This window comes from Thalia democratica, chromosome 1 (genome assembly GCF_965202585.1).
Source record: "Thalia democratica chromosome 1, ktThaDemo2.hap1.1, whole genome shotgun sequence".
Taxonomy (NCBI): Eukaryota; Metazoa; Chordata; class Thaliacea; order Salpida; family Salpidae; genus Thalia; species Thalia democratica.
Genome location: NC_139165.1, coordinates 86,858,499 through 86,877,761, shown reverse-complemented (window position 1 = coordinate 86,877,761; position 19,263 = coordinate 86,858,499). Strand labels below are relative to the sequence as shown.

The 19,263-nt window shown below is 23.8% G+C and overlaps 1 protein-coding gene across 1 annotated transcript; it reads left to right on the top strand.

Moving 5' to 3' along the window:
* The first annotated feature begins 4,592 nt into the window (after positions 1-4,592).
* LOC145844858 (calcium channel flower homolog) lies at positions 4,593-14,913 on the top strand. The gene is made up of 5 exons (XM_082952282.1): positions 4,593-4,723; positions 7,726-7,801; positions 10,289-10,414; positions 13,446-13,553; positions 14,230-14,913. The coding sequence occupies exons 1-5, from the start codon at positions 4,615-4,617 to the stop codon at positions 14,306-14,308; spliced, it is 498 nt and encodes a 165-aa protein (XP_082808408.1). The 5' UTR covers positions 4,593-4,614; the 3' UTR covers positions 14,309-14,913.
* Positions 14,914-19,263: the final 4,350 nt, after the last annotated feature.

Here is a 19,263-nt window from a genome sequence, read left to right as displayed (position 1 = left end):
TAGTAGAACGTATACCAGATAAAAATTCTTCATCTAAATCAGGGTTTTCCAAAATGGGTTAAGTTGCCTCAATCTGGGCCATGAGCAGCATAGGAGCCACAGGGGGTTTAAGAAGCAACAATTTGAACCATACTAGATATTCTTGAGTTGCAGATGAAGAAAAAAAAAACTTATGTGTTTTAAATGGTGGTTTTAAAACTTACACTAGATCTTCTGGAGTTGAGATGAAGAGAAAAAAAAGTCTTAGAAATTTTAAATGGTAATTCTAAAACTTATACTAGATATTCTGGAGTTGGGGGTAAAAAGTAAAAAAAAAAGATTTTTTTTAATGATTGATTTTTGAGTAATCTTGATAAAGCAGCCATTAAAAAAAAGTTTGGGAGACTCTGATCTAATTTTCAGTGAACAGTCAAAATATTTTTTTTTTGTTTGTTCTAAAACTGTGTGCTCTAAAAAAATGAAAATACTATTAACTAAAAAATAGGCTTAAAAATACTAATAATAAATTACTTGTGGTGTAAATTCTACAAAATAATAATAATGTAATTTATGAACAAAATAAAACCGAAAAATAAATAGGGTAAAAATAAAAATTATCATAAACTTTTTAAACTTTAATAGTTGTACACAAATCTTATTTTTAAAATTTATCAAACCAAATCATATTAAAACATTAAAATCTCTTAATAATTTAAAAAAACTTATAACATTAAATGTTCTTTACTGGAATTACTATTCAACTTTAGATCTTGATACTAATAGAAATAGATATTAATATTAATTTTAGTAGTTTTCACACAAACTTTGAATGCACATTTAATTTTAATGCATTGAAAGAGTCAAAATTGAAGTCACTAATCCATTAAAAAAAAATTCTACTGTTTTAGTTTTGAAAACCTTTGATCTGAATCTACACCAATAAAACCTGTACTTGCTTCATATAATTTTATTCTGTTTTTATACCATTTTAATTAGGCTGTATTATGTTGTGATTACGTCAATAAGAAAAAATTACAATGAAAAATCTAAATGTAGGTGTTTTAAAGCATAATGTGAAAATGCATTACAGAATTCAAAAGGGCATCAACAGTTTTATATACAAGTAGACAGAAGCAAGATCTTGACTTTTCTGGCCTATTTACTCTTGTACTTTTAAAACACTAGTCCCTAGGGTTAGATATACAACGCAACAATACCTCAAACTAGTTGACGAAAATTCAGGCCACAACGTAAAAGGTCTTTTATCAGATATGTTTATAATCGTTTTTGTAAAAAGTTCTGGGGAGTATGAAAAAGGTAAAATTTTTAGCGCGGACTACCTAAAAAAACTGTATGATGTCCTGTTGTTGACGTTAATAGAAAAGTAAGCAATGAAGAAAACTTTTTAAGGAAATATCCTGTGGTCAAAAACAATATGAAGTCTAAATACAGGTTCAAAGAGTGCATCAGTTATTTAAGCGACCAGTATATAAAGCTAGACATCAACTTTTTTTGACCATTTACTGTAAACGTTTTATAAACTAGGAATTAGAGGAATAAAGCAAACATGTTAAAAAGCACTGCTTTGTGTACTCGAACTTGAAGTTACTAACTTAAAACAAACCAAAGTTTATACGCTTCATTGATAAATTACCATACTAACTTTTACCATTGTCTGTACAATACTTTATAACATGTCTGGTATAAAGTCTTCCGTTTACATATTTCCTTACATTGTATTGACAAACTGTAGTCGTTTTTATACAGAACGTCATTTTAAAGTTTAAATCAATATTTTTGTGTTTTTTCACTGTTTTAGTATATAACTAAAGCTGATAAGTGATAACAAACTAAAACTCTCTGTTTTTATTAGTATATCCTTTTTTTTGGTGTAAATTCTATATAACTAAACTATAAAAACCAATTAAAACTTGTAATACTTTTTTAATGTGTAGTTGTTTTGTTTCATATCTTGACCTAAGTTATTAAACCATATATTAGTAAAGTCTTTGAAAATTTAACAAAGCTACCAGACTGGTAGTACTAGTTACTATATGTTTGAAAATAATAAATTAAACTTTCAAATTTTTATTTGTAAAAACAGACTATTGTTACTTAATGTTCATAAGTTTTTAAGTGTAGTTCGTTTTTCGAAAAGTTACAAAATCGTATTTGTATCCAAATGATAAAATGCATTATTCAAGTTTTGTTTTTAAATTTATAATATTAATAAAATAAATAATTTATAAGTTGATATCAAAAATAAAAAATTATGGTTTTACAACGTTTTTGATTTAATGCTTAAATACAATAATTTAAATATTTATTAATAATTTAAAATAACTTAAAGTAACTTTTATACAATAAAAAAAATCAAAACTGATACATCTTTTTTTTTTTTTGTAAACTATATTTTTTAAGTTACTTCATATAAACAAGTTTTTGTGTATGAAACCTTTTTAAATTAAAAATTACACTATTTATAAATTAATTGTGAAAAATCATATGACCAATATAGTCTCCAAAAACATAAACAAATATTGAATTATTTCATAGTAAAAACAACATCAACTAATAAATTAAAGGACAACATTTTGAAAACAACTTAAGAAGTATAGTTTATAAAACTGTTTTAACAACTTTAAAATGAATCATAATAGACTTTGTTGTACAATTTTTTGTGTTTTGTCAAAAGGAGGAGAATATTGGTTTAAATTTTATTCTAATTTGTTTTAATCAGACATGCAAATTACAAATAATACTTTATTAGAGTAATAAAATCAGCACTTATTACCCTCACCTGTTATTTAAATAAAAAAGTGTTTTGTCATTTGGCAAACTTTCACTATGTTCAATTTTCAATATTTAAATCATTAAGTGTAAAAAAAAATATCCTTAAGCAAGCAATTATCAAAGTTACACTATAAATCCAACTGTGTGATCTTTTCCACCAAAGTGAATCTATAATCAGTTGTTAAAATTACATCTAAATTGATGAAATACTCAAATCTGAAAATACTAAATTATTATTGAGAAAAGCAGACTATTTGATGACTTTTGAGAAAAACTAAACATTTTATGTTAGTGTAATAAATATCTTTGAATTTATAAGTTATAAAATAATAGTTACTTTTATCTGTTTTTCTTTTATTAATAAATAAAATCTGTTTTTTTTTTTTTACTTATTTTCGTTTTGTTTTTGTATATGTGTTGACCAATAGGTTTTAACCATGCAATATTCAACTTATTATTAGAATTAAGCAAAGTTGTTTTAAAAACTAAGTTTAAAACTGTTTGTAATGTTTTGTCTATTTAGTATATAAAGCTTCTACTTATATCTGACACATTTATTTATATTGAAAGGTTAATAGAAAACTTATTGTTTTCAAATTTAAAAGGATATAATTTAAGTTGACATAAATATTATTTGATTTTAACAGTTTTTAAGTTTAAACAAATGCATTAATCAGTTATGATCTTTTTATTTTCTATTTATATTAAATTAAAATTAAATTATTTAAATTATTTAAAGTAAGTTTAAACTTTTGCAGTTTGAAATAATTTAGAATAAAAGTTTTGATAGCAAAATTATAAAAGTTGCATTTGCTTAGTAAATCATGTGAAAACTGAGCAAAACTGTTTATATATAAACATGAAAAAACAGTAAACTCAAAAATATAAATAAACTAAGATTAAAACAACCTTTTAAATCAATTTTGCTGGTTGGCATACCATTTTTAGTGATATATACATGTAAAACCAATTAATACCAAGTGACTACCTCTGTTAAAGTAACAAACATACTGTAAGTTATTAATTTCTGCATATTAAAAATACTTGAAGTTATAAAATTTGAAAAATACTACATTTATCATTGAATATTAAAAATTTTGACATATATTTACATAAGCCTTGTCATTGATTATACCAACAAAATGTAGCTTTATGGTAAAACATAATGACATGTTAACAGTTTAATTTTTTTTTTGGTTTTAACTGACTAATAATTTTAAAAAAGAAAAGAAATTGAGTTCTCAGTATACCAAAAGCTTGTGGTCTAATGATCCTAATCTAGATTGAAACATAAATTTTGATGGTTTAGCTGTTTGTTTTGCTGATGTTTTCTTTGAACAATATACTTTAATTAAAAGAATATTCCTGCACAGTTTTCAACATTACGCTATAAATTTCACAATTATTATTTTGGTATACTATCAAAATCCACTTAACTTCCAAATCTACCAGATTTTTTTATTTATTTATTTATTAGGTTTTTGATATGTATTTTGCATTTTATTTATTTATTTTTACTATTACTGTTACCCCTAACCCTTAACCTGATTGGTAAGCGGTTCTTGAATTTGACTGGATGGATTTTTATAGGGTTGATTTGAGGATTTGATTTGAGGATTTTGATTGTGAGTGGATTGTGAGTCTCAATTTTTTTCCATTATCAAGTTTTAGATTGCAACTATTTTTCTAAATTTTTAACAAACACACTTTAAATACTATGAACTTTTTATAAATTAAACGAAAAAATCAAGCTACACTAAACTAACTGATAATGTCAGATTTTTTAAATATTATTTTTGTTCATATAAGTTTTCATCAGGTAGACAATTATATAAACTAATAATGTCAGACTCAATTCAAAACCCTGACGCAGTGGAAAATGTCAAAGATGATGGGGCAAGTTGGTGGTGCAAAATACTGGTGAAAGTTGTTGGTGTGGTGGCAGCCATCAGTTAGTTTTGTTAAAAAATTGTATTAGTTTTTATAGGTCAGGGATGCCATACACTCATGATGCCTTTGGATGGTTTGAAGTTTTTGAAAATCTCAGGATAACTCACACTAACTAATTCAAGGCTAATTTGAATTATAAACTCAGGATGACTGAGGCCAGTTTATTTTTTTTATAAAGACTTGGCATAGTTAATGAATTTTTAAAAATCTCGGTCCAAATTGTTTTGTAGATTTTTAGCTAGATTTAGTTATTTCAGGTTGAGTTTATTGATATTTTTACAACACATTCTTACAAAAAATTGGTGTATACTGATTTTAAGAAGTTAATTTAACTGGAAAAAAAGTTTGAATTCACAAAAAATAATTTTAAAGATTTTAGTCTGACTCAAGGCAGTTTTATTGACACAAAGAGTGGCAACTACACTTGAAGTTATTTTAATGCTGAATTTGTAAGTAAAGGAGGTATTAAAATGTTTTTGTAGCTTTTTAATTATGTTATAAAATAGTTTATATTATATTTAGTAGGTTGAACCAACATTTTTGATAAAAGACGTCAATCTGTTTGATAAGTTTTTTATTGAAGGAACAATCTAAATGTGCAAAAATTGATTATTCTACTGAAAACTTATCTTTTCACGCAGTTTCCAAGCAGTATATTTTAATGTTTTGAATATTCTCATTCTATGTATTTTTTAGTATGTACTTTATAAAGTATTAATTTTTTTTTATTTCTTGTAAGTGTTTGTAATTCTTTACTCAAATTTTAAAAAATTTATTTAATAATATTTCCTGAAAAAGTGTGGTCCTTAGCTAAAAAATGTAAGAGAAAGATATTTAAAATAATTTTTTTTTAATTACATAAAAGTTGACTGAAATTTTTTTCATTTTATTATACCATATATTATTTACCGCTTGTGAAATTTAAGGTAAGTTTTAAATATAAAAAAAGTTAATACCAAGTTAGAGGATTCTTTCCCAGTGTAATCTTTGATAAAATTAAAACAACTTGTAGGAAACATTTTTTTTGTACTTTTACATGAAAAAATATTATAGTTTTTATCTAGTTTAAATTTTTTTTTTCAACCATCTGCCTCTTTAAATTTTTTTTTAAATTGAAGTAAACTGATTTAAAAATGAAAGAGGAGATAAATTTTTAATAAAATAGTATTTTTTTTGTGTTTTTGGTTTGAGCCTTCTATTAGGAACTTATTGAGGTCACCTACTTCAATTTTCCTTTGATCAGTTTTTCCTTTGATTGCTTATATGTCAAAAAATAATTTGATTTTTTTTAAGTGGTTAAAAATGTCTAATAGCTTAGATAAAACTTTATAAAATAAGATCAACTTGTAAAAATCAAGGTAGACTCCCCTATGCCCTTAAATTAATACCTGAGTGGCAATATATCTTATAGAGTTTTAAAACATTGACCATGAAAGAACTTCAAGCTCACATTTTCACATAAAAACTACTGGTCCACCTTAATTTATAACACAGAACAATGTCATTACTGTAGTTGTTAGATCAAATATTTTTTTTGTAAATCTGTGCCAGTATTAGTTTGCTTCTATTTTTCTTACTTTTCAATCTGGTATGAACTGAATTTTGAATTGTGTTTTATACTCTTTAGGAGTATTGTTATTTAGAAATAAATTACAAATTTATTTGATAAAACAGTTATTTAGTTTGTCTAATTTTATCATTTATTACTTATTTTTTGTATTTAAATAATTCTATAATATATAAACCATATAACTTTTATTATATCATAGTTAATAGAGAATTTAGTTTTGTTGATAAGTTTTAAAACTTATTTATGCCCTTGATTAGTTTATAAAACAAGCTTTTTCAAATAAAAAATGTTTACTATATAAACTTCTTGATTGTTCATTTGAACTTAGTAATGAATATTCATAAAGCATAAAATACCAACAATTCTATATGAAAAAATAATGTACTGACAAGTCTTAGGCTTCTTAAGGGAAAATTGTAATACTTCATGATTTTTTTGTATAAATGTACTACTTTAAGATTTATTTTCAAATTGTAAGTTAGCAATGTTTTGCATGAAATTAATGACTGAAAACCATATAACTTACTATGTAGTTCCATCTAATAAATATTACCAATAGTTTTTTACTTATTTTTAGAGACAGACATTGATTTAAATGTAAAATAATCTAAGTAAAGATTTATTTTATAAAGGAACTACAGTTTTTTTTTATAAATATAAATTGTTTAATTAACTATTGATGTTTGAATTTTTTTTACGAATTCAAACATTTTAACTTGTTAATTATATTTATTAAAATGCATGCTTGTTTAGGTGTTTTATAGTAAAAAGATAGTTGTATGTCTGTGGAGCAAAAAACTGAAATGACTGAAACTTGTGTTTTACATTTCAAGTTTTTAGATTACAAATGAACCCCCTATCTGGATCCCCTATGAACTTACCATACCATACCCCTGGCAGGGTTGCCAAAAAACTTGGAAACCTGGAAAAACCTTTGACAACTTAGGCTGAAAAACCTGGAATTTGAGAAATTTTAAACAATTTTTACATATTAAATAGCATAATTTTTATTTGACACAAAAAATCTACCATAGAGATTACATTTTTTGGTCATCATTAAAATTTTTTTATTCAAAATCACATTTAAAGTAGCTTTACACTATCTTTTCAATATTTTTTATACTATTAAACACATGTTTTTACCTTAAACTTAACTATAAACTAAAAATAGACACAGAAGTTTGTAATTTTAAAAACCTGAAGGAAATTTTGAAAACTTGGAGAAAATTTTCCAAAAACATTTGGCAACCCTGCCCTAGTCTTATGATTGTATTTACAAAGAAAGTTATAAGTATTTCAATAACTTTTACTGTTATGTACCTATGGATAAATTTTAAATGTTTATGTACATTATATAGTTATTTTTTTTATAACCTTTTTATTATTACATTAAAATGTTTTTATCTTTATTACTGAAGCTTTTATTTTTACAGTCAGCATTGTGGCAGCTGTTCCAAACCTGATAAACATCATCAACCCTCTTTGCATAATCTCAGCAGCTCTCATGATGTTAGTTTACTTTTAAATGTTATAAGCAGCTTATAATATATAGATTTTGTACCTGTCTTATAATTAATCTTTAAAATATTAGCATTCATATATCTTAATATTATTCTTTTAAACTTAGTTGATGTGTTCTGACACAATTTTTTTCTGTCGACTATTAATACTTTAAATTCTAACATATTTTTAAAAATATGAATTGTATGCTATATGGTTTTCTTAAAAAATAAATTTTTATTTAGTGTATATGAAGCTGTTTTTTTTTCGAACTAGTTGATTGTTTTACTGCAATAGTTTACACAAGTTAGTTAAAGTTTAACATTCATTTTTAATATGAAGTTAAAATGTTTAAATAAGCTTGGCCAGATTTGTGAGGTAAAATAGTATGTTATTCAATAGCTTGTCAAATGTTTAAAAAAATTTAAGAAAACAACAGATTAAAATAAAATTTGTAACTTGAGAAGTCAAATTGATTATTATTACAATCTAACTGTTTTATTATATGTTTGTTTTAGTTCCTTCTTACGGTTATGCTTGTTCAAAGTTTTTTTAAAGTTTTAACTAAGTTTAAAAAACTTCCAAAATTTATTTAAATTTTTTAAATACAGTCATTAAAAAAACACAACGTTTTTAAACAATAGACTATAATGTATTTGTCTTCATTTTGCTTCCATTAAAAAAACAAAACAAAAATTTAGTCAACTTAAAAAAAATTGTTTTGTCTTAATACTTTCAACAAGTATCCTTACACCATAATGCTCACATGTTGGATTTGTGAAAAAGATATAAACCAAAACTAAGAAACTAAGTTTTCAGTTTTTTTAAAGCTACTTTTTTACAAAACTTTAAATAATCTTAATTATACTTTTCTACTAAGTTACGTAAGATTGAACTGTGAAAATAAAAAACTTAATATTTTGGTTGAAAATTTTTAGAAGATAGATGTTTAAAAGATGCTTTGTTCTCACTTTTTTATTTAGCATCTTTTAAATGAAACCACTTAATTTCACTAACCTTAGTTTTCTATGACTCTAAATCCACATGCAGTTTTCATGTGGAATCTGTGTGATAACAGAGATTATGATAAACAAAATAACTTGTATTCGACAAGTACAACCTTATCCTTAACTTTTGTTGTATAGAATATTTGATATTTTTTATATTGAAAATCTATATTTTAATTTAAAAACATTTGTTGATTTTTTTTTATTTTGGTTTAATAGTTTTTAAATTTGATAAGGATTACCTCATGCAAAAAAATACAACTTTTGTTTAATGATGAATATTTTTTGTGGATTTTAGGTACAATAGTTTTCTTATAAGCTTGTGTTGGTTGTTTTATTATTCTATTAATTATACACTTAAACAACAACTCTATAAAAACAACAACAAATACTTTGATCTTAACTTGTTTATATTTAGATTTTTTTCCACCTATTCTTATGTTAAACTGTTTCAATTTTAAAACAAAAAATATTTTAACTTTATTCTCTTGCTATATTTGAAGTTTTAGTTTATTTATTTTTAAAGCTTCTTTTAGTTAATTATATAAATAATTAGTTACTACGGTTGTTAACTTTTTAAGTTTAATTCCAAAACATTTAGAATTTATAACTATTATCTGTATATTCATAGTACTATTTATGTACATAAACATTTTGTGTTTATATAGTTATTCAAATATGCCAGATCGTTAAAGCACATAATAAGAATTTGATTTTTGCAAGCATTTGTGTGAAGTACAATTATCTAATGTTGTAAATGTATGTGTAATGTATGTATTTTAGTTTTGATAAATGTTCAAGCTTAGATTTTTATGTTTAAATTATATAATTGTTATTTATATTCCTATTTTAAATATATATATTCAAAGTAAATTTTAATTAATATTATACGTGATAATATATAAATAAATACATAAATATATATATGATAAATAATAATATATAATATTAGTATTATAATATACTTGAGAATAATAATTTTTATTAATTTTTTTTGAACCTTAGGTTCTCATAAATTTAAAATTGTTGAACATAAGCAATGTTGCGCGTTTCTGTTGTTATTCGAAAAAGTTTCTTTATATAATATATAATTCAAAACAGCTTATATTTTAGTTTTGATTTTTTTAAGTATAAATCTTACATATTCATTAAAACATAGTTTATTAATAATTGTAATTTTTTAATAGTTTAGTTTTAAAAAGTAGAATTTAAAAAAATAAAAGTTAGTGTTTCCACTTACTAAAGTTGCACATGTTACTTGAAATAACTTGAGTTAGTTTGATATTTAATAGATACAACTCAGGCTAGTTTTAAACTTCAAAAATCTTTTGAACTCGGGCTGACTGAGGCTTGTTTAATGCTCAAACTCAAGTTGTTTTTTTTTGCTTCAGGTAGTGACAACTCTGATAATTTCATCTAATCTTATAAACTTATTAACTGTTCTATGTCATAATGAAAATCAATCTAAATAAACTCTAATAATATACAGATTTAATGGTGCAGTCTTGTTGTTGTTTGAAGCTCCAGTCTGTTGTTCTTTTGTTGAATCCGCAAAGAAGTGTGGGAATTGGATTAAAAAGAGAAAATACTGGCAAAAAGGAACCATATATGTCATGTTAGTTTTCCATAGAAATAAAGTTTCATAATAAATCGATTTAAATTGCTTGGTGTATTGAAAAAATAGTTAATTTAATTTAGTCACTATTTAACTCAAAAAACAGTTCTAACAGTAATGATAAAAACAAAGTTAAATATATATATTTTTGATTTAACTTTTCTTATCTGAATTTTTAAGTTTACCCTGCCATAATGATCTTATTCAATTCTATTACTTCGTCCCTTCACATCTGAAAACATTATTTTTATTATAAGAAATGGTAAAATGCAACTTTTAGCTAAGTCAAAGATTTTAAAAATAAGAACAACATGTATAAAGGTGCTTCAACTCCTTTGCCCTTAATCGTTTAAACTTTGAAATAAGAGCTGATGTTAATAAAGAAATAAAAATTAAATTTATTTTTGCGTTTTAATATTTAAAAAATATTTTTAACCTAACTTAAATTAAAATTTTTTAGATAGTATGTATTTTTGTTTGTTACTAGTTAAATTATCTTTTAACATTGTTCGTAATAATATTAAATTTATTTTTTATGTTTTAAAGAAAACAGTAGTCTATTTTGATATTAGTTTTTAAAATAATAAGCAGTTTTATTTAAAAAAATAGTTTGCTTCTTATTTTATTATCCAAGATCAGTCTTGTTAATAAGTCATGGATGAAAGTTATACCTTTCAAAGCTGTATTATTATTTTTAAAGTACGGTTATATGCTTTTACTGCTAATTAGTACGCTAAAGTTACTTCATATACTTTTTTTTTCAATTTATTATATAGATTTAAATGTATGTTAAATAAAGATTCAATTTATCTTAAACTAAAGTCATACTTGGTTTATGTTTGTAAAGTTGTAAATTAAGTGTTTATCTTTTACTTTTCGTTTTAAGTTTGTAGTATTTTAACTTACTTCAAAAGCTAAAATTTATAAAAGCTAAGGATAAAGACATTTATTTGTCTTAATCCTTTTGTTTGAAATTAAGGCCATAGGGGGTAAAACATTTTTTTTTTTTGAAATTTGATCTTATTTTATATAGTTTTTACTTAGGTACAAGATGTTTTTGCAGATTTAAAAAATTCAAAATAATTTTTGAGACATAGCTGGTCAAAGTCGGAGGTAACAATAGGTTCCTTATGGGAGGCGAAAACTAAAACGGCGAAAATAGACTATTTTACTAAAAATCTATCTTCTCCTACGTTTTTTGAGATAACTACCTCAAACTTTTTAGAAGTTTTCCTCGATTTATTTTGAAAATTTTGTCGGAATGAATTGTAAAAAATTAAAATACAGAAATTTTACATAAAAAATAAACAAAAAAACAGTATTTTTTTGTTATATATATATTTTTTTTAATTATTTCACACAGAATTTTCTAAATACTGCAAGAAACATTTCCTGAAAATTTGAGGTAGTTATTTCAAAAAACGTAGGAGATGATAGACTTTTAGTTATTTGCCGTTTTAATTTGCGCCTCCAATAAGGATCCTATTATTACCTCCGACTTTGACCGGCTATATCTCAAAAATTATTTTGAACTTTATAAAACTGTAAAAAGCATCTTGTAGCTTAGTAAAAAGTATATAAAATAATATCAAATTTCAAAAAAAAGTGTTAACCCCCCTATGCCCTTAATATATACAACAAAAAAAGTATTTTTCATACTTGTTTATTTGTAATTTTTGCAAATATTTTTTTTCTCAAAGAATTCATTAGTCCAATTAATAACTCTATTATAAGATACTATAAGTAAACGTTATTATTTCAAACCAGCTAACCTTATGTTTTTTTTAAGGTCAATAAACATACATAAAATATATTTTATTGATGTTTGCAAATGAAATGTTTTCACTCACTTCTTTTTGTAAACTATTCTTTGATAATTTGAAATGGATTACATAAAAAACGTATTATAAGCAACCTTTTAACAAAAAACTTTCTTTTAGTTTCCTCTTGTGCAAGAAATTTCTGTTTTAACGGTTTATTGTGCCCAGCTTCAAAAATTTTGAGGACAATTGTTTTTTTTCTTTTTATTACTGAATACTACTTGTTCAATTTTATCTCAAAAACTTGTAATGAGTAAATTGAATTTTATATTGGTTTTCAGATATTAATAAATTTATATAACTTAATTGTCAATGATAAAACAAATACTTGCATTAAATACAAACAAGAATAGAGTTTAATAATTGTTTGTTTATCTAAATGTATAGCTTAAGATTTTTCTAATTTTCAAACAGTTGTATACATTCCTTTTTTTATTTGTTTCCAATTTTTAACTGTGTTTATTAAGTTCATCACTATTTTACTAAAAATAAAGGCTTTTCATATAGTTGGTAAGCAGTTTAACTTTTATATCTTACTTTTATGAATATAATATTTACTGTACTACTTTTACTTATATACCATTTTACCTGTTTATTATTTATTAATTATGATGTACTAGAATCTAGATGGATTAATACAAATTCATTCTAAATATTTGTGGCTCAATCTAAGAATAGTAGTAGCGATAATCAGTTTTGGTAGTTAGAAATTATTTTAACCTAAACCGTATTTACACATATTAAAAAAAAAAAAATTTTTTTTAAAACCTTTAAAAGTTATTTTTTAAAAGTGAGCCCTGTGATAATATAGAAATATATTGGTCTTAAATATCTACACACCATTACCAGGTAGACAATTACAAAATTACAACTTAAGCTGAAGCGACATTTGATTTGACATTTATTCTTTATTATTAAATATTATCCTAAATTCTCATAAATCTTAATGAAACTTATTACAATAAAATTAATTTTATTTCTAACAAACTATTTATGATTGAAAAACAGTTGAAAAAGCTGTATAAGTTCTTAAAACAAATACTAAAACAAAGTATTAAAATTACTAAAACTAAAACAGTTATAATTTCATAATTCATTGTTACGGAACATAACATACGATTAATTGTAGTAGTGTACAAGCTTTTTAATTACTGCATATTCTTATTTAAAAATAGATTAGTATTATCAATAAAAAACTACAAATAAAACAGATTAGCAGTGATTCCAATAATACCATACCGCAATATGACTATAATCTTGGGATGTGCACCAGTATTCGCTACAGGTACCTTCTATGGTCTGATGTCACTTGGAAAAAAGTTGGTTTTTATTATTAGATATTTGTTTTAGTTTTGTTACATTGAGTTAGACTGGCAAAAGTTTTTTCAAATCAGATTTAAAGTAGATTCTTAAAAAAATCTGAATACTGAATGTTTTTAATGATTTCTTTAGTTTTTTACTTAAATGTTTGTCTTATGGGAACAAATTAATTTATAAGGTATTGATTTGGTCAATAATAGAATTTTTACATTTTGTAAACAAGTGAGCGTTGTTGAATTTTTACTACTTAATATTTTTAGTAGGCTTGAATTATGAAACATCCTAAATTTGTCCTTCAGTTTATTTATGATGTTAATTTTTTTGATGTTTTCATTAGTATATATTGAATTTTCATAGTAAAATATGTAAATTCATTACAGATTATTTTTTTATCATTGTTTCTAAAGTTGTGTAGGAAAATATTTAAGTACAAGTTCAATGTGCAGAAAACTTGTAGCGTATTTAAAATATTTTGTATGTGTTTTAAGTTTGATAATAATCAGTTTTTGATACTTCTCATTAAGTTTTGTTAATATTTTAAACAATGTAAAAAATGATTAATTAAATACCGTATCATACTTTATTTAAAATATATTCTACTTTAAAGTATCAGTGTGCATTCTTTTCTATATGTTTTATAGTGTTATATTTTTAACAAGAACGTTAATTTAACAGAGCTAACAGAAGTGAGATGGTAACAAACTCTCAATCAAACAATGGAAGCAAGTATCAACCATTTCACAATGAGCCTTGAAAACTGTTGACTATGAGCTGCTTTCAACTTACTTTTCTTGCTTTAATTTTGTAACTGACTTGCATTTGATCAGCAAATCTTTATGAATCACAATACTTTTAGTTTTATAGTTTCAGAACCCAGTTCATTTTAAAAGCATATTTAAAGCATTTTCCTTATATCTTTTTAAGTATATACTAATTTCGTGTCTATTTAATCATTTTCATATAGTAAATATTTGTTGTAAGATATTTAATGATCTCAATGTTTGTATTTTGAATGTTACTTTTTTGTGTTGTTATTATGCGTAACTGCCTAACTTCAATTGAAATTTATCAACATACATTTAATATAGTTCAAAAAACTTATAAAAATACTATCATATTTGGTTTCAGATTGTATGTTATTGAAAGTTGGTGTTTTTATACAAATGTGAACTACTTTTTTAGTACGTACTAATATATATAATTTCTTATCAATTGTGTTTAAGTATGATTATTTTTAACTAGTTTATAAGGTTATATAATAATTTCTCAACAGAAATATATTAGTTTTGTGTTTACGAAAAATAATAACTACAACAAATTTAAAGTAATGCAGTTCTACCTAATTTTTGTCTTTTAATAATTGTTTTTTTTTAAGTAGTGTGTTCCAGATTTCGATTTTTATCAAGTTTAATATAAATACTTCACCTTTTCTAACAGTTTATACATTAATTTTCTCAAGTCCTTTTGTAATAAGTCAATAAAATTTCTGTACGCAAAAAACAGGTGTATTGTATTATTTTCGTTTTTATGTACAGTAACAGTCCACTTCTGAATAACTAAATACTTAATTATATAGTAATTACTATAATAATAAAAAATTTTACATGCTAATAGAAAAGAACTTCAATATTAATGCAATTTTAATCATAAACAATTTTTTATAAAGCTGTCCAGAGCAACAAATATACTTATTGTATTCATATAATGCATTTTAGTTCTTTAGACTAGTTGAGATAACTATGTTTTTTACAAACTAAGCCTTGATTTACAATAATAAGCTTTATTGCCCTTATATATGGGAAACCGAATAACAAACAATAAAGTTTCTTTGATAATAGAAAGGTTGAACTTTTGACACTTAAATATTCACTGTATCAATAGCTTTAAGAGATTTACAGATTATTATTATCTTGTAGAGTTTTATCTCAGCTTTAAAGTGCTTTTTACTGTTGGTTTTTAAGATATAAAATACCACAGTAGAAAGATTCAAAAGACTTTTGTATGAAAATACCAAATAATTTTTTTTTCTTATGTTTTTCTACAGCTTTCAAGCACTAATTTTAAAACGTTGACAGTTTTGTCTTCGTAAAACAAAAACCACTTAATTTTAAAAAAGTGAAAAACATTCATTAAAATAAGTATAAAAAAGCTATTTATAATCATAACAAAGAAAAAAAAAACATTGATTATGTGCAAAACATTTGAAGTGACGACTAAATTATAAAAGCTCCATCAAACTGATTTAAAACTTTTTTATTCAAGAATTTTTATTAACTTATCTTTAGACAATAAAAACACTTAATCTAGTAGCAGCTCTACTACGTGATGCCAGCACCTACAAGCTTGTGTAATACTCTGTTCAAGAATTCCTAGAATTTTGTTCAATCAGTAACAATTTTTAATAATTTTTCTCAATAAATCGTTTGCTATAAATGTTTTGAAATTCATTTTTGTCTTTGCATCACCGATTAGCGAGATGACCTTAAGCTTGCGTTTCTCAACTCTACTGATGTTGGCTTTGATCAAGGGGTATAAACATCTTTTAGGTCAATTTTTTCTGCATTGGAAATACTACAAGTCATTTATGATAATAGTTGTTTTTTTTTAATTAAAAAAATTTATAAGTTTATTTTTCTTTTCAGTTGCGTCTGACCATAAGAGAAAAATTTAGTCGAAGTCTAACCTAATTTATTTGATTCATTTCACGAATGACTTGTGATACTTAAACAGTTTAGTACAATAAAATTTAAATTATGCAATTTGTTCATACATTTATAAATGAACCTTCACTTTTTTAATAAAATGTATTATAGCGATATATTTCTAAAGATCGTTGTACTTGGCCACCTTTTTAAACATACTTTTGTTCTTCTTTTAACCAAATATGTTGTAATACCAAATAAGCACTTGCAAGTGAGTTGTTGGTTTACAACAAGTTTTATTTATAAAAAAGCCTGATGACTTTAAAAAAAGTAGGTATGTATTGTGTACAACAAGTTTTAAAAAATAGTATTTTGATTGATAAAAATTATTAGGACACAAAACATAAATGCATTAAAACTAATAAATTTATAAGTAAATAAAGAATCATTAAAAAATTGATCTATTTGATAGCATTTACGTCATATTGTAAAAGATTAGAATCTGTATTACAAGGTATGTCTCAGGTGCTTGTGTGACATTAAAAAAGTGTATAGGTAAGCTTAGGTTAATTTGTAAATATTCACTGCTAAAGAACCTAATATGAATACTCAGAAACTACTAATTTTAACTGGAAAACACAGTAGTTATTTTTCCTAAGTTATAACACAAGTTACATCATAAAGTTTGTTCATAAAGTGCTGTAGTGCTCAAAAAAATACAAATGATACTTGTTATTTGTTGTATTGTGAAGTATTAATTAATTTTTTTTTCTGATACTTCTAATTTTAATTTCACCCTTTCTTTATTTCGATGAACAATCACTTGAAAAAAATGAAACTTACAAAATTTGTAAATCAGTTGATACTAAACAAAAATGGCAACATAGCCTATATTGAGAAGCAACTGATTTTTTTGGTATACGTGTATAAATTCTGCACTTTTCAATTTCCAAGTTTAAGAACTTATTATTTTGTTTTATTTAAAATGCAACTTCTAGTTTGCATTAATTGATTACTAAAACAATCCAACATGTTTCGTAAGATGCGGAAGCTATAAAAGTAAAGTTGTGGTACTTTTATAACTGACTTTTTAATAACAGTTTTTTTTTTCGAGTTTTAGAAATATAATACCGAAACTGAAGTGACAAAAGGCATAAACAATTGTATAAATTTTTTATCACTATTAAAAAATATTTTATAAACTTTTATGTGCTAATATACTTAATGCCTGTTTATCTTTAGCTAAAAACTTTATGAAAATACTTTTTACAGCCTAAATAAAAGTGATTTTAAAGAAAGAAATTGGTAAACTAGATTTAGAGTAGAACAAAATTACTAATAAAAACTCTTGAAAATATTAATGACATAAAAAAAATAAATTGATTAAATACACCAGTCTGAAAAAAACATTTGATTACTTCATCTTTGGGATATGCAAACATTTGTTCTAAGTAAAATATTTATGGTTTATACCTATTGATACTGAAATAGTGAATTTTCTGTTTAAAAACAGCCTAACGAAAAAAATACCATAAAAATTCAGCCCTGAATTTTTCTATTTAAAGAACTGCTTTCTAAAAGGTTTTCAATTACCGACAGGAAGTTTTCTTGAAAATGTTTCTTTTAAAAACAGTAAACTGCTTTAAAAACGTAGGAAAACATAAAGTTTTAGTAAAGTTCTCATAGTTTCAACATACTGGTCTTGATTTGTGTACTTTATCTATAAAAACTTTTCAATTTGTTTCTTACAAAATTTGTTTACTTTTTTATGTAAAAATCGCATTTTAAATCAATTATTACTTAACATATTGAATTAATAAATGCTTATATAAAAAACGGTTATCCAAATTTTTCAAAATACCGATTTAAATTATTTTTACATTTTAATAAGTTGTTTATTTCTTGTTTAAAAAATGCCATATATATAAACATGTATATTGATAGTATTTTTTATACACATACTTAATGGGGCACTCTTGATGTTATTTGAAGCTGCAGTATGTTGCAGTTTTGTGGAATCTGCAAAGAAGTGCGGAAGTTCGATTAAAAAGAGAATGTCGGTAAAACGGAGTCGTGTACTTCATATTAGTTTTTACTGTAAATAAGAGTTTGGCAAACTTTTTTTTTTAAGTGGCCTCCTTCGAAGAAACCAAAAGAGTTATGGCCCTTTTCAACAATATTACTGAAAATAACAATAAAAACATCTACGATTTTTTAATGCTCTACGACATTAATTACTGTATGTTTCAAATTATGACCTCATGGCTCCCCTGTGGCTCCTTTACTGCTCGTAACCCTAGTCATGAACATCTGTCATGATACCCAATGGGACACTTAACCCATTTTCGGAAACTTTAATGTAAATAAAGTTACACTGGCAGCACAGTTAACCTTATGATTGTTGAATAAAACTTTTAAAGAAGTCAGTTTATTTAATCATAATTTAATTAAAACTTATTAAGAATCTATTATTATGATAACCAGTAGTTTTAGCTAGTCATTAATATGGATATATCATAATTAAAACTACGGCATTTTGAATTCTAATAATTCTTAGTTGTTTGGAATTTTATTTTTTAGTTAACACTTTTTCAAAGATTTTTTAAAAATTGGACAATAATGTTTATTTAGTTTAGGAAATATCTCAATAGTTTTTTTATATTAGAACTGAAATTGTTAGAAATTAAATACTTTTAGTTTCAAAATAAATGAATTTTATACCTTTTAAAACCTGATGTTTTTTTATAATTTGAATAGTTAAAGATTCAAACTACTCTAATAAATTTATTTTTGTTGCAACTGGATTTTTTATTATTAATTATATTTCATAAATGTATGTGTTAAAAACAAAAATAAAATATATAAATACGTTTTAAACTGAATGATTCTAAATTGTTTTTATTAGTTTTTTTAGTAACTTTAAATCCTTATAACTGTTAAAAAAAATGCTTTATTTATAAAAAGAAGTTAGATGGTTACAAAAAGTATATTAATATTTTTATCAAAACGTCTTACAACAATAAAAATATATGATATTAAACAAAAAATAAAAACAAATCGGTTTATT

Coding starts and splice junctions, on each gene's coding strand:
- LOC145844858 (XM_082952282.1), top strand. CDS start 4,615: ATGTCAGACTCAATTCAAAACCCTGACGCAGTGGAAAATGTCAAAGAT. Junction 10,415..13,445: donor AAAGGAACCATATATGTCAT/GTTAGTTTTCCA, acceptor CAAATAAAACAG/ATTAGCAGTGATTCCAATAA. Junction 13,554..14,229: donor CTGATGTCACTTGGAAAAAA/GTTGGTTTTTAT, acceptor TTAATTTAACAG/AGCTAACAGAAGTGAGATGG.